Source organism: Manis javanica, chromosome 8, assembly GCF_040802235.1.
Source record: "Manis javanica isolate MJ-LG chromosome 8, MJ_LKY, whole genome shotgun sequence".
Lineage (NCBI taxonomy): Eukaryota > Metazoa > Chordata > Mammalia > Pholidota > Manidae > Manis > Manis javanica.
The window spans coordinates 36177858-36200652 of NC_133163.1; the positions used below are offsets into that span (position 1 = coordinate 36177858).

The window sequence follows — 22795 nt, forward strand, 5'->3', positions numbered from 1 at the left end:
AGGTGCAGTGTGTTTATCAACATTATGACTATGGGGAGGGAAGGCATGAGAACTAAAGAAGGGTAAGATTGGGGTCAGGGAAGCCAGTCATCTGGAAGGACTCCTCCTCCCAAGATGAAGACACTGGACCTTTTCTGGCAACACATGCTAATAATATGCACCTCAAGCACTAATGCTGCTGTAGGTCTCCAATTAGCCTAGTTATTTTTTGCCCTTTATGCCTTCAACTTATCACAGATTGAAGACTCAATTCCACAAAGCTCATACAATCAGTAACTACTCAGCAGCCTTCCGTCTTTCTTTCCTCTGCTTCTTCCACTTATCATCCCTTCCTTCTGAAGGGATAGGAAATGGGTGAAGCTGTCCAGCTGTCACAAATAGGAGGTCCATCTCTGTACGACCTGGCAGGGGCTGCCTTCTAGGATGAGCTCAGACAGGCAGAATGATGGTGAAGTACAGAGGGTTTCGAGTCAGATCACCTTAACAAGTTCATCTGGCAGGCAGTAGCAGTGCAACTTTGAAGTTTGCCTTTCTGTAACATGGAGATAAAAACCTAATTTACAGACCTGTTCTATTATAATTTATCCCTATACATCTCCAACCAAATGTCAGCTCTCATTTTGAAGCTAGAGGTCACTCTTTGAGCAATTCCACCCCTAGGAATTTATCCAATAGATGCTTCCACTTAAGTTGAAAACATACCTATGATAAAGGAACATTTACTGCTCAATTATTTGCAACAGCAAAAACCATGAAACAATGGTTAAGTGTTACTGAGAGAAGACTGTTTAAATACTACCCAGCCATAAGAAACAAGATGAACCTCAAACTGCTGTGGTAAGGTCTCTTCAGATGTACTGTGAAGTTGAAAACTCAAGTTGTATTGTTAGAAATTTTACTGACAGCGTATTTTACTTCTATTTAGGAAAATTATTTAGCAATGGTCCATTCATTCTAAGCAATACCTGGTAAAAACAATTTGGATTACTTACTGCATTGGGGCTTTGTTTATAATCTTTGGCTTATAACATTTCCCTCCCACAATGTGTTCACTAGTCCTAGCAATATTAAGTATTTAAACCTGCATGGTGGTTACTGGTATGAGGAAGCCTGAATCCTTAGAGATAGACTGCTTTCTTCCCTTGTTTATAAACTGAATTCTCATATCATGTCCAATTCCAAATGAGGTTTTATAGGACACTACAAGAAAAAATATCAATTAACAGTGAGCTCTGTGCAGACAGGGCCTAAATGATGCTTTGGAACAGGAACTGACACCTCAGAGTGTGTACCACCTACCAGGCACCATACAAAGCATGGTGGGGCTGAGGCTCTGCCCTCATGACTGCTTGGCCATTCACCCCCCCGAGCACTGCCATCATTTTTGTGAACTGCAAAACTGACTATATCACAACACTGATATGGATCCAGGGGATTAAAAATAGTAAAACCAAAGGCACCAGGAAAAACACTGCCAGTGCCAGCAGCACTTAGCATTGGCACTAGTGGTGATGCCATAACTTATGGAAGGATCCAGTGCAGGAAGACAAGGGGGTAAAGGGAGGAAAAGATGAGAGAGGAAAACCAGAAGATAAAGAACAAGAGAAGGGAAAACACTTGAAGGAAAAAACATTCTGTAGGGAGGGATTGAGCCCAGGCACATGGTAAAAGCTCAACAACATTTGCTGAACCAACAGAGCAGAAACGGCTAACCTATGGTTAGTGCTGTATGACCATCCTTCCTGGGAATTAAAAGTGGTGCTAAAGCTGGGGACAGAAATAAGAATTCCAAGGAAGTTCAGAACAAAAACAATTATTAGTAATACTTTCCCAGCAATATAGAAAGTTTACAATAAAAAGACATCTTCCATACCCCACGTCTCAAATGGAGGTCTCCCCAAAATACTCAGGCACGTGCCATTTTCCTCTTTAAATCTATCACTATCATACAGTACATACTGCAACCTATTTCTCAAGTCCCTGGGTCTGCCCAGCAGATGGACTCCCACAGGCCACCAGAGACACTGCAGCTCAGTCTATTCGTGCCACAACGTGCCACAATTAATATTTAAACACCGAGATAGCAAATTTATTTCCTTTTATTCTGTGGAGCTTCAGTGAACAGACATATGCATGATTTATGTGAATTTATACATGGTGATGAAAATAAACACTGAAGAAAGGCTTCATTTTTATGAAGAAGGCAGCTTCATTATTTATTTCAGATGATCTTCAGGGCAGGGGCTTCCTAACTGACAGATGGCCTGAACAAACACTGGCCAAACTTTCAAAGTAGTTTCTTAAAGATGGACAATCTGGAAGGAAAAAGAAACAAGAAAATAAATGTCTTTCCTAAGAGCTGAAACATTTCCTCTTCCTTTCCATTTTGTGCGTTACTCTCTCCCACTGCCGAAGCTGTGAGCATTCACATCTTCCCCCACAGCTAGCTCTCCCAGGGTCTGTCCAGACTGGACACAATGCAGGACATTTACACTATAGCTGTGTGAATACTGTTCAAGGCCAGACCAAGCATGAGCCAGGATGACATTTCCAATGTCACAGGAGTCCTCTTGAAGAACAGTGTTCCCTCAGCTTCAAGCAGTCTCTTCCTTCTGAGCAGTCGCTTCTGTGAGCAACCATGCTTATACCTGCTCAGATGATGACTAGTTTGCTTCCACCTGGACCTTTTGAGACAATGTGAGAGCTTTTGTTTTGCATTCTCACCCTTGAAACCCATCTTTTATAACTCCAAGTCCTTGCAATCCATCTCTCCTCCTGGGGCACACTGCATCTGTAACTCTAGGTCACTTGCAGTCAGGACTCCCCTGCACTGTTGTCCAGGATTGGGTTTCCTGAAAACCATGCCTTCCTTTCTCAGTTTATTCCTCATTTTGCAGTGGTACAGTGCTAAATACCTTCCTAGGAAGACATGGGTGTGGCAAACCTGTACAAATCTGAAAACCTTTGGGTAGATTTGGTGGGGTATAAATACAGATGGAGGGTCGCCTTTCCCATGAACGTGGAGGGTATTCCTTCACTGCCTATTGCCTATAAGGTGCTCAATATAACTCTCAATTTTTCACAGGCAAGCCATTTTTTTCTTTTCTGGAGAGGGATTATTAGGATTTTCATCTTTGACGTTTTAAAAATTTATAATGGATGTGTCTAACAATGGCTCATTCACTGTAGTGGGTACTTGGGGGCCCTTTACTTAAGAACCCAAGAACTCCTGGACTGGTCCTGTTTCCTTGTCGTTTCTACTTTTTGGGACATTTACCCAACTCCTGAGTGCTAGCTGTCCCCCCAGAGTACACAGACTTTCAGCAGCTCCTACCCTCCCATGTGGCATCAACTTGGAATTCAGAGCCTCCTGGAGCTCCTGCAGATGAGGCCCGGCCTCTGCTGCCACCCTCCATAGTTCATTAGACAGCAGTTTTCTCCCCTACACTGCCACCTGTGCACACCATGCTGTTCTTCCACAAAGGTGCTGAAATATAAATATTTCATTCATGAGCTGCTGATACCTCTCATTACTGTCCCCTCTACCCCCAGTGATGTCTGGAAAGAAATGTTTTGAAAGTATTAGAATTTGCATTTTCATAGCTTTATTTGGAGTTTTATAATTTATAAATATGCCTCATAAGGAAAAAAGTAGCAAAACTCTCATCATTAATAACTTACCTGTTTAGAACAGCCCATTCACTTGTTCAGTTTCAGGGTCCAAATCAATGTCATAGAAACAAGGCCGGGTAGGGAGTCCAGGCATTGTGCTCATCTAGGAGATGTGAAATGGCATTAAAAATAAACCTAAAGTGACCTTTTCCTCTTTCTCTGCAGACAGAAAGCCCAAGGCACAAAGATAATTATTTTATAGTTGTCAATAAAGTGCCACTCTACTTGTTACATTTTAAAAATCAAGTCACTGATCCTGTTATGACCTCAGACAGAAACCCTCATGTCCTTCAGCAAACCAAATACCAGGCTGCACTGTCGCCTTCCAGACTGACAGCTGCAACTAGAAGCCACGAGGGGTCCTTCCACCTGCACCCTCCGCGGCAGGTGCTGAGGAGGCTGAGCATCTGCAACTCTCCTCCCGAGACAAAAAGGAGGCACAGGGCTTGTCTGCTTTTTAATTTTGCTTTACCGAGTAGTGCAGAGATGCCTATGTTATTTTCGCTTCAGCAATACATTAGGATTAGTATCTGTCAACTTGGGCCAAGACATTTCTGTACATAATGTAGATGGATTTGCAATCACTACTCTTACTGGTCCAATTTGGCCTTCTAAAGCTGAACTTGCAATGCTAATGGGTTGTATCTGCGCTTGCTTCTTTTCTAAAGACTTGGCTTTGATATATATCTATTTAAACACAAATCTATAAGATTTCTAAGTAAAAACTCAGTATATTTTTATCTGTAACAATGTCCTGTATGATAAAACACACAAGTTGCAAACCAGATTCAGACAGGCAAAGAGCTGAACTCGTACAACTCAACTGTAAAAATGTCATAGAAAAGGATGAGTCACCTTCTCTAACAAAAAACATCTATACTTTAGACAACTTAATTCTGACATCCAAGTGCCAATCAATACCCCCAGAAGAATACTACAGGGATCTGGTGTCAGTCTCTCTTCTTGAATTCTGTAAGAGATAAGCAACTGCTTATAAAGGGACAAGTAGGGGAAAGGACGGAATTGCTCCTCAGACCTGCCAGAAAAGCCTGAGGATGACATTATAAAGATAAAGGACATGTGCCCACTGATGCATGAGCATGTCAGCAGAAGCTCTAAAGGTGATCTTCAAAAGAGTGATTAGTATGAGTTTCAGTGTTTCTATTCTTTCCCAAAGAGGCCATTTCCCCCTGCTCAACACTGGCCATATCGATAATCAGAAAAAAAATTTAAATGTACATATGTGTATGAAGTTAAATCTAAACTCTGAAGCCACCGCAATTGACCTAACATATAAAGTAATCAAATCCTCTGAGCCCTGTTAAGGCCCCAACAGCCATGGGAGGCATTAAGAATAGTGATTGTTAAGCCATCAAGACTATAGCAGAAATGGCTTGGCCCAGGCTGGCTTTTGATCCAAGAGCTTGTTCGAGATGAGAAAGTCTCGAGCTGGGCAAGATGTGTGTCTCCCCAAACCACAAGCAAGCTCAGGGGCCTGACCACTCAGTTTGGCTTTGATCTCTCAAGACACCCCTCTGCATACACACATCAAAAGTGACAAGAAAAGACTGCAGCTACTGTCTTTCCGCTGGCAGTGGCTGACAGTTTCTCCAGGAAGAACACATTTCTGCTATATTCAAGGTGAATGGTTTAACATTCCTATTAAAAGGGAATTTCTATAAATCCCAAGGACTGATGAACTTCCTATCAAAGCTATGCCTCCTGCTTGCCAAAGCGGCCAAGGGGGCACTGGACTGCCTACCATGTCACGTGACGATACCTTCCTGCACTGAGAGCAGAGCTGCAGGGCCCACATCTTTAGTAACTTGCCCAAGGCCAAAACATCAGCAGAGGTGAAAAGTAGATCCAGCTTGAATGTTAATGCCCTTTCGACTCTATGCCACCTCCTACCACTTTCTTACTATACTGAAGTAACAGCTACAAATGGGAATCTATTGGTTTCTTTTCCAACAGGCTGTACTGGCTTAGTCTGATATTTTAATTCTGTATTGCAGATATAAGCACAATCTGCAGATACAGGATACTGGGTGGATCTAAGGGGGAAACCTGGGCACAGGATCACTATCAGTTCTAGGACAAAGTTAATCCAAACTGTGATTATGTCCATAAGCACTCCTCTACCTGTCAGCGATTCCTCCTGTAATATGCATAAAACCCTTAAGAATGCATTTGTTAATTCATCTTAAAGTATAAATAAGCAACTTCACCTTTCACATCCATAGGATTTGATCACATTGCAAGAGGGGAATTCTTTACTCAAAAAAAAAAAATACAGAATCCTCTGAATTTCAGGTGTTAAGCCCTTGACCTGTCCAGAAGACCTAGAAGGTGCAAAGCCTCTGTCCCCACCAAGCAGAGCTGGTGGGAGGACTGAGTTCATCTGTGGCAGGCGCCCAATAAATGTCAGTTGTGATTATACTTTAGCACTACCACAGCCTCTCAATCAGGCCCCTCCTGGATTCAGTCAAGGTCATACTGCCTCTGGGGAGCAGAACTATTATTCAGTAGTCATGGCATCCTCCTTGAATTGACACCAAGATGGTCCCACAGCAAGAGGGTTAATCTTAACAGCCTGACTTCCACTTTCTCCTCAGCAATGAACTCTGCTCAACTGCCACTGCTTGATGGCTTTAGGAATCAACTTCAGATGAGAAGCACAGGTAACAGGCACCCCTCTCTGCCGACAGCACTCACCGATCCTACCAAGGGGTACAGAAAACCAGCCCCGACGCTGGCGCGGATATCACGGATGGGTAGGACGAAGCCTGTGGGCACGCCTTTCTGTTCTGGATTATGAGACAAGGACAAGTGTGTTTTGGCCATGCAGATGGGCAGATTCCCGAAGCCCTGGGGAAGAAGGGAACACAAACAGAACAAATGAAGAGCTGACAGTGCAACAAAGGACATCTGGCCTTGTGAGGATGTGGATTTTTCAGTTTATTTGACCGTCTAACTCCCTTTACATCCATCTCTACCTCACTGCCCTCCAGCTTGGTTATCATTGATTAAAAAAAAAATCTGTTTGGTGAGAGAGGTAAGTAAACACAGTGAAATGAACATTTTATTTTCATGTACATAACCAATTAAAAATGAAAGTCTGGAGTAGACAGAAGATAAACTGAAGGCAGGCTCTCAATACTTTAGGGTAGAACATTCTGGATTTCCTCATGGCTTTTCCCCACACTCAGATACCACCTGTGGGTAGATAAAGAACTTGGGACTGGACGGCCTAACCCAAGCTCTGTATTTCAGAGGAGAAAGGGCTACTGCCAGAGAAGTGAAGCAGTGGCGCTTGGCAGGCCTAGGGGAGCTCAGATTCTAGCTCCAAGGCCGCTTGGTGAGGAGCCGAGAGAACAAACCAAGCAAACAGCTACCTGCTTTGTGTAGACTTCTGCTTTGTGCTGGGCCTCCGGGAGCAATTCAATGTCATCTGCCCCATAGATCTTCTGGGCAATGATTCTGATTTTATCTTCAACTGGGAGCTAGTACATAGGAAGAGAGGGGAGACCATGATTGGGTGCACGCGAGGATGCCTCACAGGGCCATGGCCACACTCAGGGTCAGAGTTCCCAAGAGGGCCAGAAGGTGCTTTCATGTTCATATGCAGACATGCAAATCGCTTGAGGTTTACTGGGTTAGAAATATTTTAATATCAAGCCCCATATATAAATTTCTAAGTGGAAAATGTTCCACAGAGGTACAGTTACTGGGTGTATATTTAGAATTTTGCTTCATGCAGCATAAACAATATGGCTGCCTACCCAAGAATAGTATTTCTTCATAAATAAAAAGCAATGTTCTCACACTGGAAATCAGTCCCAGGTCACACCAGACCTGGGATACTACTTATGAAATAAGACAACCTATATCCATCCACATAACCCCCAGTTTGTATAGGAGAGGCAGATGCTATCTTTGATACAACATATTGATTGCTAATTGCTATTACTTAGAAATAGTCATAGAAACAAAATCGTCTAAGTATTAAACAGACCAGTGACTTACATGATTAACATGGCTTGTGGGTGGCAAGGAAGGATATGCTTTCCCTGACACCTGAAGCAACTGCTGCAGACAGGCTTGTGGTTTAACTAGTGAGGGGTTGTGCCCCACAGGGCTGCATCCTCCAGGGCAAAGCTTTCTGAGAAGGGGGGTCTGGCTTCTTAAAAATGGCTGCAGCCTAGTTCAGGACACGAGGATTCAGAGCAAACAGCATTTGGAGAACGTGATTAAAGGAAAACTACTTGGATGAGCAAATTACTAAAACTAGGGAACATATCTGACTCTCCACTCCCTAGCAACTAAGGCTTAAGAGAATATATTGGGCAAATTTTGTTTTTTGAAAGGAATGATAATCTCTAAAAATAAAAAAATCCCTTTTGAACTAAACAGTAATAGTCTATGAAGAGGCTTTGTATAGTGGACACAAAGTCACTATTCAATCATGGTTTTATAAAGACACAACAGAGATTATTTTCAGATGCATCTTATAACTGAAGCTCTATAAATGCTAAGGCACATTCAGAACTTCTGAAGCAAAAGTACTTTTGTTGAGGGGTGATTTAAGACCAACAGATGCTGAATAAGAAAAAAAGTGGCAGACTCCTGTTAGTTAGAACAGAGAAAAGTTCCAAGTAGAAATGGGTTATAAAGTTCTCATGACTCTACTTCTTCCAGGACTCCTGCAGGCCTTCAAGGACTGGGTTCTTCAATTAGACACTGTAGAAGGGGACTTAGAAAAAATATAAATGTTTTCTTTGCATTTGTGTAAAAATTTATGTTTATGGCATTTCCTAAAAATATGATTGGTTGAACAGATTTTCAAACCATCTATAACTAAACTGAACAGGGAAATGTCAATGTCAAAAGGCAAATGTTAATGAACTGTCAAGTATTACATCTGTAAGGGGCAAAGTGAAACAAGAGAATGTCAAAATTCATGAATAGTAGGGTTTCTTCTTTCCACCTTTTTACAACTCTTTCAGAAAGCCTATGATAATGTTTTAAAAACCAAGCCACAAGGGAGGATCACAGGAAGATGGCAGCATGAGTAGTTCAGAGGAAATCTCCCCAAAACATATATATTTATGAAAATACAATAAATACAACTATTCCTAAAAGAGACACCAGTGGATGCAGTGCAACAGCCAGGATACATCTACATCTATGAGAACTCAGCAGCACACAAAGGGGGTAAGATACAAGCCGCGGCCAGGCGGGACCTGAATGCTCCCCCACCCCAAAACCCAGGGGGAAGAAAGGAGTCAGAACGGGGAGGGAGTGAAAGCCCAGGACTGCTAAACAACCAGCTCTAGAAATCCGCACCAGGAACGCAGACACAAGGTGCATGGGGTGCTGGATGTTAGAGAAACGGAAAAACAAAACCTGGGGGCAGGTCCCCGCAACCGGTGCCCCTGAGACAAAAGAAAAGCAAGTGCTTTCTGCAAGTCTTAAAGAGACAGGGACCCCATAGCTGGATGAAGTTGTCCCGGCAGCTGGGAATACTGGGGAAACTTAGGCGCCCTAAATGGAGGCAGGGCAGCTCTGAAGCCCCTCACAGCACTAAGCAGCCTTCCAGTCATTCCTCCAACTGGCGTGGACCCCGACACATGGGCCCAGTAGCAGGAGAGTGGCAGCATGCGCCGGGGACAGCAGCGCTGGAAGGAACCGAGAGCAGATCCGTGCGCCGCAGGAGAGGCTTGTGCTAGCCCGCAGTGACGCGACCGAACAACCCGGGCATGGCTCGCATGCACCAGCAGCAGTGAAGCCAGAGGCCGGTAGAAGCCTGCGCAGGAGAGTCCCACACGCACCTGCAGCAGAGCCAGAGGGAGCAGGCGCGCTTTCAGCAGCCGACCGGAATCCTAGCCCAGCGCACAGCCACCCAGGCCAGACCCAAAGGCTGCTGCTGTTACACAGCTGCCCGGCAGGGTCGCCACTAGCACAGAGGAGCGCACCTGGCGTGCCTGCCACTCCCCCCACGGCTACATGCTGCTCTGATGGACATTCCGCCCACAGCAGCTTAGGGGATTAACCCAGTGGCTGCTGCAGGAGTGCAGGTAACTGTCACAGGCAGCAGAGAAGGGCAAGGCATCCAGCAAGCAGGAAAGGACTTTCTTCTCGCAGCTGACACACCCGCAACCTGCCTACAGCCACTGCTATCACCAAGAAAAGACAAAAACATCTGGTCCAGTCCAAGATAGTTACACCTGAGAAAGGATCTGCAGAGGTGGACCTAACCAGTCTCCCTGAAAAAGAATTCAAAATAAAAATCATAAACATGCTGACAGAGCTGCAGAGAAATACACAAGAGCTAAGGGACAAAGTCCGGAGGGAGATTACAGAAGTGAAACAAACTCTGAAGGATTTATAAGCAGAATGGATAAGATGCAAGAGGCCATTGATGGAATAGAAACCAGAGAACAGGAACGCATAGAAGCTGATGCAGAGAGAAATAAAAGGATCTCCAGGAATGAAATAATATTAAGAGAACTGTGACCAATCCAAAAGGAACAATATCCGCATTATAGGGATACCAGAGGAAGAAAAGAGAGAAGAAGGGATAGAAAGTGTCTTTGAAGAAATACTTGCTGAGAACTTCCCCAAACTGGGGGAGGAAATAGTTGCTCAGACTACGAAGGCACACAGAACTCCCGAGAGACGGGATTCAAAGAGGACAACACCAAGACACATAATAATTAAAATGGCAAAGATCAAGGACAGGGACAGAGTATTAAAGGCAGCCAGAGAGAGTAAAAAGGTCACCTACAAAGGAAAACCCATCAGGCTATCATCAGACTTCTCAACAGAAACCTTACAGGCCAGAAGAAAATGGCATGATATATTTAATGCAATGAAACAGAAGGGCCTTGAACCAAGGATACTGTATCCAGCACGATTATCATTTAAATATGAAGGAGGAATTAAACAATTCCCAGACAAGCAAAAGTTGAGGGAATTTGCCTCCCACAAACCACCTTTACAGGGTTTCTTGGAGGGACTGCTCTAGATGGGAGCACTCCTAAAAAGAACACAGAAAAAAACACCCAACATTGGAGGAGGAGGAAAAAGAAGGGAAAGAAATAATCATCAGACTGTGTTTATAACAGCTCAATAAGTGAGTGACGTCAGACAGTAAGGTAGTAAACAAGCTAACCTTGAACCTTTGGTAACCACAAATCTAAAGCCTTCAATGGCAATAAGTACATATCTTTCAATAATCACCCTAAATGTAAATGGACTGAATGCACAAATCAAAAGACACAGGGTAAAAGAATGGATAAAAAAGCAAGACCCATCTATATGTTGCTTACAAGAGACTCACCTCAAACCCAAAGACATGCACAGATTAAAAGTCAAGGGATGGAGAAAGATATTTCATGCAAACAGCAGAGAGAAAAAAGCACGTGTTGCAATACTAGTATCAGACAAAATAGACTTCAAAATAAAGAAAGTAACAAGAGATAAAGAAGGACATTACATAATGATAAATGGCTCAGGCCAACAAGAGTATGTAACCATTATAAACATATATGCACCCAATACAGGAGTACCAACATATGTGAAACAAATACTAACAGAATTAAAGGAGGAAATAGAATGCAATGCATTCATTTTGGGAGACTTTAACACACCACTCCCTCCAAGGGACAGATCCACCAGACAGAAAATAAGTAAGGAAACAGAGGCACTGAACAACATGCTAGAACAGATGGACCTAATAGACATCTATAGAACTCTACATCCAAAAGCAACAGGATACACATTCTTCTCAAGTGCACATGGAACATTCTCCAGAATAGACCACATACTAGGCCACAAAAAGAACCTCAGTAAATTCCAAAAGATTGAAATCCTACCAGCCAACTTTTCAGACCACAAAGGCATAAAACTAGAAATAAATTGTACAAAGAAAGCAAAAAGGCTCACAAACACATGGAGGCTTAACAACATTCTCCTAAATAATCAATGGATCAATGACCAAATTAAAATGGAGATCCAGCAATATATGGAAACAAATGACAACAATAACACAAAGCCCCAACTTCTGTGGGACACAGCAAAAGCAGTCTTAAGAGGAAAGTATATAGCAATCCAGGCGTATTTAAAGAAGGAAGAACAATCCCAAATGAATAGTCTAATGTCACAATTATCAAAATTGGAAAAAGAAGAACAAATGAGGCCTAACGTCAGCAGACGGAGGGACATAATAAAGATCAGAGAAGAAATACATAAAATTGAGAAGAGTAAAACGATAGAAAAAAATCAATGAAACCAAGAGCTGGTTCTTCGAGAAAATAAACAAAATAGATAAGCCTCTAGCCAGACTTAAGAGAAAAAGAGAGTCAACACACATCAACAGAATCAGAAACAAGAAAGGAAAAATCACGACGGACCCCACAGAAATACCAAGATTTATTAGAGAGTACTATGAAAACCTATATGCTAACAAGCTGGAAAACCTAGGAGAAATGGACAACTTCCTAGAAAAATACAACCTTCCAAGACTGACCCAGAAAGAAACAGAAAATCTAAACAGACCAATTACCAGCAATGAAATTGAATCAGTAATCAAAAAACTACCCAAGAACAAAACCCCCAAGCCAGATGGATTTACCTCGGAATTTTATCAGACATAAAGAGAAGACATAACACCCATTCTCCTTGAAGTTTTCCAAAAAATAGAAGAGGAGGGAATACTCCCAAACTCATTCTATGAAGCCAACATCACCCTAATACCAAGACCCCACCAAAAAAGAAAACTACAAAACAATATCCCTGATGAATGTAGTTGCAAAAATACTCAACAAAATATTAGCAAACAGAATTCAAAAATACATCAAGAGGATCATACACCATGACCAAGTGGGATTCATCCCAGGGATGCAAGGATGGTACAACATTCGAAAATCTATCAACATCATCTACCACATCAACAAAAAGAAGGACAAAAATCACATGATCATCTCCATAGATGCTGAAAAAGCATTCGACAAAATTCAACATCCATTCATGATAAAAACTCTCAACAAAATGAGGGCAAGTACCTCAACATAATAAAGGCCATATATGATAAACCCACAGCTAACATCATACTGAACAGCAAGAGGCTGAAACCTTTTCCTCTGAGATTGGGAACAAGACAGGGATGCCTACTCTCCCCACTGTTATTCAGCCTGGTACTGGAGGTCCTAGCCACGGCAATCAGACAAAACAAAGAAATACAAGGAATCCAGATTGGTAAAGAAGAAGTCAAACTATCACTATTTGCAGATGACATGATATTGTACATAAAAAACCCTAAAGACTCCACTGCAAAACTACTAGAACTAATATCGGAATTCAGCAAAGTTGCAGGATACAAAATTAACACACAGAAATCTGTAGCTTTCCTATACACTAACAATGAACTAATAGAAAGAGAAATCAGGAAAACAATACCATTCACAATAGCATCAAAAAGAATAAAATACCTAGGAATAAACCTAACCAAGGAAGTGAAAGACCTATACCCTGAAAACTACAAGACACTCTTAAGAGAAATTAAAGAGGTCACTAACAAATGGAAACTCATCCCATGCTCCTGGCTAGGAAGAATTAATATCATCAAAATGGCCATCCTGTCCAAAGCAATATACAGATTTGATGCAATCCCTATCAAATTACCAACACCATTCTTCAATGAACTGGAACAAATAGTTCAAAAATTCATATGGAACCGTCAAAGACCCCGAATAGCCAACGCAATCCTGAGAAGGCAGAATAAAGTGGGGGGTATCTCGCTCCCCAACTTCAAGCTCTACTACAAAGCCACAGTAATCAAGACAATTTGGTACTGGCAGAAGAACAGAGCTACAGACCAGTGGAACAGAATAGAGACTCCAGACATTAACCCAAACATATATGGTCAATTAATATATGACAAAGGAGCCATGGACATACAATGGGGAAATGACAGTCTCTTCAACAGATGGTACTGGCAAAACTGGACAGCTACATGTAAGAGAATGAAACTGGATCACTTTCTAACCCCATACACAAACGTAAATTCAAAATGGATCAAAGATCTGAATGTAAGTCTTGAAACCATAAAACTCTTAGAAAAAAACATAGGCCAAAATCTCTTGGACATAAACATGAGCAAGTTCTTCATGAACATATCTCCTCGGGCAAGGGAAACAAAAGCAAAATGAACAAGTGGGACTATATCAAGCTGAAAAACTTTTGTACAGCAAAGGACACCATCAATAGAACAAAAAGGTACCCTACAGTATGGGAGAATATATTCATAAATGTCAGATCCGATAAAGGGTTAACATCCAAAATTTATAAAGAGCTCACACACCCCAACAAACAAAAAGCAAATAATCCAATTAAAAAATGGGCAGAGGAGCTGAATAGACAGTTCTCCAAAGAAGAAATTCAGATGGGCAACAGACACATGAAAAGATGCTCCACATCGCTAATCATCAGAGAAAAGCAAATTAAAACCAGAATGAGATATCACCTCACACCAGTAAGGATAGCCATCATCAAAAAAACAAACAACAAATGTTGGCGAGGTTGTGGAGAAAGGGGAACTGTTGGTGGGAATGTAAACTAGTTCAACCATTGTGGAAAGCAGTATGGAGGTTCCTCAAAATGCTAAAAATTGAAATACCATTTGACCCAGGAATTCCACTCCTAGGAATTTACCCTAAGAATGCAGCACTCCAGTTTGAAAAAGACAGATGCACCCCTATCTTTACAGCTGCACTACTTACAATAGCCAAGATATGGAAGCAACCTAAATGTCCATCAGTAGATGAATGGATAAAGAAGATGTGGTACATATACACAATGGAATATTACTCAGCCATAACAAAAAACAGATCATACCATTCACAACAACATGGATGGAGCTAGAGGGTATTATGCTCAGTGAAATAAACCAGGTGGAGGAGGACAAGTACCAAATGATTTCACTCATATGTAGAGTATAAGAACAAAGGAAAACTGACGGAACAAAACAGCAGCAGAATCACAGAACCCAAGAATGGACTAACAGTTATCAAAGGGAAAGGGACTGGGGACGATGGGTGGGAAGGGAGGGGTAAGGGCGGAGAAAAAGAAAGAGGGCATTACGATTAGCATGTATAGTGCATGGGGGGCACAGGGAGGGCTGTGCAACACAGATAAGACAAGTAGTGATTTTATAGCATCTTACTACGCAGATGGACAGTGACTGTGAAGGGCTATGTGGGGGGACTTGGTGAAGGGGAGAACCTAGTAAACATAATGTTCTTTCTGTAATTATACATTAATGATAACAAAATTAAAAATTAAAAAATAAAAATAAAAAACCAAGCCACAAACCAGCATAAAGAATACAAGCAGAAATAACTTATCATATCCATCTTGTTCCTAACAAAGTTTCCAGTTGTGGGCAAACTACTTCATGTCCAATCACATCTGGAAATACATGGACAGAGAACTGAAGACAAAATACACCCCTATAATAAGAACAACCTTCCTCTAAACTAATTTTACTGTATCACAGAATAGGTACTGCCTCTGCTTGGACCAGATGTAATACAGTTTACTCAGTGATGGAAAGAATGTGGAAGCCTCCCGGGGTGCTTTGATTTGGCACTGGAAAGCCCCTCTGGACTTTAGGCAGCCCTATACGAGGGAGTGAGCTTAAGAGAACACTGCTTTCCCCTATTACTGGGGAACAGTCAGAAAACTGCTTTGACCTCAATGTAGCCCCTTGTCAATTTGCTATAACATGTCTGGTGCCTTGGGTAAAAGGCTATAGTGAATTACACTCTTCTTCTGATATAACATTTTCTCCTGTCAGAAACTATACGGTGAGCCTTTTCCAAAGTTAAGATGTGAGCCAACCTCCTTGGGCATCTTGCCCAGACCCCCCACTCTGTGGGTAAGCAGCAACCTGTGTTGGTAAGAAAGCTGTCTGGAGTTAAGAGTCCAGGCTGTGGTCATGTAACTCACCTGTGAGAATCAAACCCACAGAGCTGAAGATGCTAAACACAGGCTCTAAGCAGAGGTACCCCCAGAGAAACCTCATATTGTGCCTCCCCCCTTTTTTTCTTCTGTGTACAGCAAATAACCTACCTTGAGGTCATAAAGGAGCTTGAAGCTGCTGGGTGCCTGTGCTGCTCTCTGGACGGCCTGAGCCAGGGCTAAGGCGCCCTTGCCCCCTTCTGCCCAGTGAGTGCACTTCACAGCCTCAAAAGCCCCGTGTTCTTTGGCAAGGCGGTTGACGAGGTCCAGCTCTGCCTCCGTGTCTGTCCTGTAAAGGCAGCACCTCATGTTAATGCACTGATGGTGGCTGGAGAGGGCAGAATCTGTCTGGTTTTTGCCATGAAAACCCATGTGAATTACCCACAGATAGATGGACATTAATCAAGTAACACTGCCTGGGTTTGAATCCTGCTCTACAATTTACTCTCTGGGTGACTGTTAGACAGTTACTTAATCTTTATGTGCCTTGGTTCCCACGTGGGTCGAATGGGAATAATCACAGCACATATTTAATGGGGATGTCAGGAGGCTTAGACAGCAAAAACATGCAAAGTACTTGACCACTCCAGGCACATCACAGAATCAATACACACTAGCTTTTTAAAATTCTGCTTCTCATTCTGTTGTGGTTAGGACATTATAAGAAGACCAAAACCAGCATTACAATACCTAAACAATCCACACAGGTTTCTCATGCATGAATACTTTCAGCTCAATTCATTTGACTCTCAAGACAACATCCCACCAGGCCTAGTGAAATAATGGAACTCTGCAGGGTTTTAAGCTTCTGTTAGCACAGAAGGCCTCTAGAGACCAAAAAGGACATTTAACTTCAGGCCTGTCAGTTATCCAACTTCACTCCGTGGAGACTGAGGAGTCCCACAGGAGCCCAAACCGACCCTGGAGCCCCAGCGGGTGAGGCGACAAGCCTGCCGTTCAGGTGCCTGTCTCGTCACAGGCACTCGTTAATGGCTGCTGACAAACAGGTTTCATAACCAATAGCAGTAACTGAAGAACAAAATAAACGTAAGCCCAGGTGTTGTGTGGTAAGCTCCGGCAGATGTTTTCTGACTATCCCCGCAGCCCCCTTGACTCTTTCATTTTGTACTCACTTGAATGCATTCATGGCCACTACTACTGGCACTCCAAACAGTCTGGCATTTTCAATCTGTTTCTTCAAGTTGCTGAAGCCTTTTTCAACCAGCTCTAGGTTCTATAAAAACAACAGTGACAGGTCCAAGAGGTCATAGAGAGAGGAGCTAGTTGCAGGTTCTCAATACAGATTTTACGTACTCACATGGTATAATGGTACCAGCTGACTGTTTTCAGCATGGCACAGACCCCTCCATCGGAAGGCAGAGCCCAGCACAGTGCCTATCATTCATTATACAGCAGCCACAGGCACAGTCAGAATGCATGAAGTAATCAGTGATGCTTTCAAAGCATTTTTTCAAAAAAATATTCTCTTTTACCGACATTCTGTATGGGGCAATTCTGTTTTAACGAATCTGACCATGAAACTGTGCTAGGGATAACAAAACAAGATAGAGACCATCTTTAAGAATCAAAAACTATGACATTCAAAAGGAAAGTAACATGGAAACATACTTTTAAATATGTTTACTTCAACCACTACAAATCTCCTTCAGCAGGGGACTGGGCCAATGAACTGGAGTAATGTACACTCAATAAGTACGTACTAAGCAGATGTTATGAAAAGTGAGATACTCTGTATTAACATCAAACCTGTCAAAGATGTACTAGCCTTGCAAAACTATGGAGGGCTTAATTCACTGCACTTTTTGGACAAATAAAAAAATACGTGTGTATTCATAAAACTTATTTAAATGTTGAGAAATATGCACCAAACTGTTAAGGACATAAGTCATATATATATTCTTATATTGTTTATTTTTACAAAGAGTATGTTACTATTATAAGCTTAAAAACACATTATTTTAAAAATAAACATAATAATCTTACATAAAAATATATACACTGGATCATGAGCAAAAACCAGCTGTAATACCTCCTGGTCTGTGTATTCCATAAAAGAGCAGGAAAAAAATGTAAGATGAAGGTAGAGAACAACTGACAGTAGGATTTAGTTGAAATTCTAAAGAGTACTGCAAATTTTTTACCTCTAGTCACATGAAAACCAATTAATATGTAAGACTGATTGAGAACAGTTTTAAATAAGTACGATTTCTTAAATGAAGACACCAGCTGGGCCAGTGAGGGGCAGTCACTCTAATTAGACGCAGGAAAGGCTGTGGGGTGGCAGGAGGGCCAGAACTGTGAATTCCCCTCCTACGCGTGAATCAGCCAAATGACCATAAAAGGCAAATCATAACTCAGAAGACAGGCAGACTCAAGGCACCAACAATTCTTTTCTAGCTGCTTTTGAAATACTTCATTTGGGGCCTAAGCAGTGACCCTGTATTGCTAGATGATTTAAAAGCCCCCAAAAAGGCAAGAAAATTGAATTAACAGTGACAGCAGCTGACCTTAACATCTCATGGGAGTGCCTGACGCTCCTATAACCCCACTAAACAGGCTCTGAATATGTTTTTTTGACAGTAAGCGATATAAATATGAAAAGACTAGAGCCCACAATTCTTTGAGATTCTGCTTGACACCATAAACCAAATCAGCTTACGGGAATTTTATCTAGGAAAACAATCAGGATCCTAACCTTATCTTGTCCTTTTAACATGGCTTTAAGTCCGCCATATTAAAGGTTCAAGAGGAAAAGATATTTCACAAAACTTGCTTCTGATATGAATGGCATTTGGGAATCAACCAGCCAAAGCAGCGAAGACAACGGAAGGAAACTTCCTTAATCTAGTGCAGGGATTCTCAACCTCAGCACTACTAAGTCAAATCAGTCTTCATACTGGGGACTGTCCTGCACACTGTAGGATGGTTAGTAGCATCGCTGACCTCTACCTACTAGGTGCCAGCTCTACCCTCCATCCCAAGTTGTAAGAGTCAAAAGTGTCTCCACTAACAAATGTCCCCTAGGGGAAAGTTGTTCCCAGTTAAGAACCAGCCACTCGTCTAGGGCAGTAGTTTTACTGACATCCTATATGGGGCCATTCTGTTTTATGAGGCATGTCTTCCCTGTGTCATTTCATGAGTTTTCAGCACACAGCAGGCCGTTTAGCATCTCTTGCTCCCACGAATGACCCTAGATCATCCTGATACCCCCACTCATTTCCAGATGGGTTGGGCTGAAAAATGCTGATTCACAACGTGGTGCTCTCTAGGACAAGTAATTAGAAACGACTGCAGTTACCTCCTCTATGTAAGCCTTCGGAAGAGGTAGTCCGGCAGTAACCTGGAAGGAAAGGAAGCAAGGTCAGAGACATATTCCATCTGCAATTAGATTGTAGCCCAAAACGGTTCTTGCCATGGGTGAAAGGCCAGAAGCTGTGTGCTTGGGGGGATGTACAGCATTACAATGTTGTTTCCTGCCCTAAGGATTGAGGACATACGCTCAATCCTACAACACAGAACAAAAGTGACTGCACTGAGCACAGTGGGAGACCTTTGTGGATACAGCAAAGCGAGAAGGGCAGATCTCTGAAGGCACAGGGAAGGATAAGTCTGCTCTAGGCAGGAGCAGTAACCTCCGTGAGTGAAGCACACAGCAGTGGGGGTGGGAGAAAAGGTGAGTGAAGGGAAAAAAACAGCTTGTCAGCCCCACAAAGGCCACCCTGATATGTCTGCCAACAGAGTGTGTGATGAGCCGGGTGATGGGTTAATGAGCTGGTCCAGAGCCAACCCAGGCCTCTCCAGAGCTTAACTACGGTACCTGACCAATACAAACAGGAGGGAAACAACACACAAGGATTTCCTTCCCCTTCTAGAGCACATTTATAGCTGTCAAAATCCTAAGCATGAGTACACTGTCATGGGGGTGCCTGGTGGCTTGGCACAGGGATGAGCATGGGGGTGAGGTGCTGATTCCAGGGACTCCACTCTGGGCAATGGAGGATGATGAAAACGCCTTCAGCTTTTCATTGGTCTGCTCCCATTTCTCAGAGAGCCTATGGTGCTCCAGCTCCAAAAGGGGCCCCGCAGAGGCAGAGGAGGAAGCAGGGGGCCGCCATGGTCTGGGTCTGACACACAGCTCCCTGCGGCAACATGAGCAGCAGGCCTGGCTCCGTGACAGAGCTGCATGTGTCAGGCCCCTCTCCGTGTGCCCAGGTTAAGTGCTGGACATTGTGTTTCAGACCATGAGATCAGGAGGAAAGGAGAGGAGGTGCAGTGGTGTGAGAGATGGTAAGGGGGTGTAAGAGAGAGACGTTGGTTATGATGGGGAAGAAACAGGGATTCCATCCTGCACTGCTAGCAGAGAGGGGCATCCTGGGTAGGAGCCCCCTGGGTGCCTTCGGGACAAGTAAGCCTGGGGAGGTATGCGAGGATTGTGTGCCGTAGCAGTATTTCTGGGACCTAATCCTTTCACACGGCCCATGAGGTCAAGACTATTTCTCCATAACAATTCTAAGATATTATGACTCTTTTTACTCTCATTCTCTCATGAGTGTATAATGGACTTTTCCAAAGGTTATGTGACGTGTATCACAACAGATCGAATGCAGAAGATGAGAATCCAGGGATCTTCAATTAAGCTAGATACTGAAGAGATCTCAAAAAATGAACAATGCTTAAATTTTGTTTTGGAAAATAGACTACGTTTTCATTTACAAAAATGAAATCTGTAAAAAACAGTTAATCTGTAACTCATTTTTAATTCCTAATATAGTAACTATCAATAGATTGACCCCACCTAAACAAGTTCTTCCAGACCCACAATAATTTTGAAGAGAGTAAAGTTCTGAGACCAAAATGCTTGAGAACTGCTGTATCAGGACTAACCCTGATCACTGTGCTAAGAAACATTGATTCTGTAGGTGAGGGAGGCCTTATGTCTTAAGTTATAAGAATCCTCCTATCCTCATGGATGATATGAACTTAATATTTCTTCAAGTAATTTCTGAAAACCTGCACTGTAACTTCACATGTAGGTGCCAAAGAAAAGGTGTTAAAATAATAGGCGAAAAGTACAATTTCTAATCAGCAGGAATTCGGGAAAACACTAAGTTCAGGCTGGTGTTGAAGGAAAGCTAGTCCTAACCTGTTTCTATTACCCAAAGGCAGGCCTATCTACCTTCCCACTCCAGGCTAGTCCCCCAGCGTGCACCTCCCAAGGGGCTGACCTCTGTCTCAGAGAAATAGTTTGGTTGACTGGCTGCCAGTGCCACTATTTAGAGGGAAAATGGGACTCTGATTAAAAAGAACAGTCTGAACATAAATGAGTTTTTTGTGGGTAGAGCCAAGCACAATGCACTTGGAGGAGTTTAGATATTACCAGATGTATTCCTCAGAAAGGCAGGCCTCCAAGCCAATTTCAGCCCTCTTAAAATGCAGATGGCTGACAGTGTCTGTGGGCGCTAAGGCGGTCAGCACAAGCCTGCCCCAACACCCCTTGCTCCAGGTGCCCTGTCCATCATGAGGATAAGGGCAGCTTAATGAAGAAACAGGTGCAAGTCATCAAACTTCTCTGTAGCCTTCAGAACAATCCTGAGAATCAGACTCTTCCACTCTTGACCCTTACCGTGGGGCCGCCTCCATGCATTTTAAGAGCCCTGACTGTGGCGACAAGCACCACCACATGAGGACAGAGACCCGAATACCGGCATTTGATGTTAAAAAACTTTTCCATTCCAATGTCTGCTCCGAATCCTGCTTCAGTCACTGTAAGCAAGGAGAAAAGAACTGTAAATATGCCGTCCCAACTGCCCTGGTAAGAAAAACAGTCTAGTCACTGAATTTGCAGAAATACTCACCTACAAACCCTTCAGGGCCAACAAGCTTGAGAGCAATCCGGTCTGCAATGATGGAGGAATTCCCATGTGCAATGTTGGCAAATGGTCCAGCATGAACAAATACTGGGGTGCCCTGTGCAAATCAAGACATCATGAATGAAGCTGCTAATCCTGCTTCAAAATGGGACCACACAGTCAAGGGTACCAAAATTAGCTGGAATCCAAAAGAAAAAGACTTCCCAAAGGGAAAATACCAAGCTGCCTCTTTCGTTCTGTAACGTCCCAATCACAACTTTGAGAAGAATAGAAAGACAGACATGAGCAAGTAGAGAAACTCTATCTCCCAAGAAAGTATGCTTTATGCCCACTCTGCTCTGAACATAGAAAGCCAGTTTAGGAAGGCAAAAGTCACTCTGCTCACCTCTAATGTCTGCATGAGATTAGGCTTGATTGCATCCTTCATGAGCACTGTCAATGCGCCACTCACTCCCTACAAAACAATGGCATGAAGTGTTGATTCTTACCAGCAAGAAGCCCAACCTTTTGAAACCGAAATTCTCAGGTATTCTCAGGTATTCCTTTTTTAGCCATCTTGGACCAATTAGTAATTTCACCTGAAATAGACCATCCATCCACTTATTTTTTGTGGATATACTATGAAGTTACGAGTTATTTTAAGCAGGGAGAATAGACGAGTAAAAATGCCATTCACATGAAATTTCAGGAAAAACATGTAAGTCAGAAACAAGTATCTCAATCAAGCTCTCTTGCTGACTGAAGAGGCGAATCTATTTCAGACTAGTTTACAGCAGGGAAATGCTAGTTCTTAGAGTACTGAATTATTTGTAACTTTGGTGTCTGAGCAGAAATGACTATATACCAAATTCAATATGTATTTTCCAAAGCTCAATCTGAAAATTTACGCAGAGGTTCAAAAACAACTCTTAAATTTATCAAGTCCCTTTTTTAAGTCATCCAACCATACCTGAACGAACTGGTAGCAAAGTGAGGTAAAGTTACGGATCTCACTTACATTCAACCATAAAGAGTTTCTAAGTTTATGGTTTGGGTGTAAAAAAAAATTTTTTTTTTTGAGAGGGCATCTCTCATATTTATTGATCAAATGGTTGTTAACAACAATAAAATTCAGTAGAGGGGGGTCAATGCTCAATGTACAATCATTAATCCATCTCAAGCCTAACTCTCGTCAGTCTCCAATCTTCTGAAGCATAACGAGCAAGTTCTTA

General features: G+C 42.6%; 1 protein-coding gene across 1 annotated transcript in view; it reads right to left on the reverse strand.

The window, feature by feature from the left end:
* Positions 1–2083: 2083 nt before the first annotated feature.
* Positions 2084–22795, reverse strand: part of MTHFD1 (methylenetetrahydrofolate dehydrogenase, cyclohydrolase and formyltetrahydrofolate synthetase 1) — a 66207-nt gene continuing 45495 nt past the window's right edge. Inside the window, exons 19-28 of the mRNA XM_037006400.2 lie at positions 21970–22038; positions 21570–21681; positions 21338–21477; positions 19013–19054; positions 16827–16927; positions 15805–15982; positions 7068–7175; positions 6388–6540; positions 3682–3775; positions 2084–2315 (exon numbers count right to left, since the gene is read on the reverse strand). Of these exons, the coding sequence (XP_036862295.2) occupies positions 3686–3775; positions 6388–6540; positions 7068–7175; positions 15805–15982; positions 16827–16927; positions 19013–19054; positions 21338–21477; positions 21570–21681; positions 21970–22038 (993 nt within the window). The 3' untranslated portion in view covers positions 2084–2315; positions 3682–3685. The remainder of the gene's footprint in view (positions 2316–3681; positions 3776–6387; positions 6541–7067; positions 7176–15804; positions 15983–16826; positions 16928–19012; positions 19055–21337; positions 21478–21569; positions 21682–21969; positions 22039–22795) is intronic.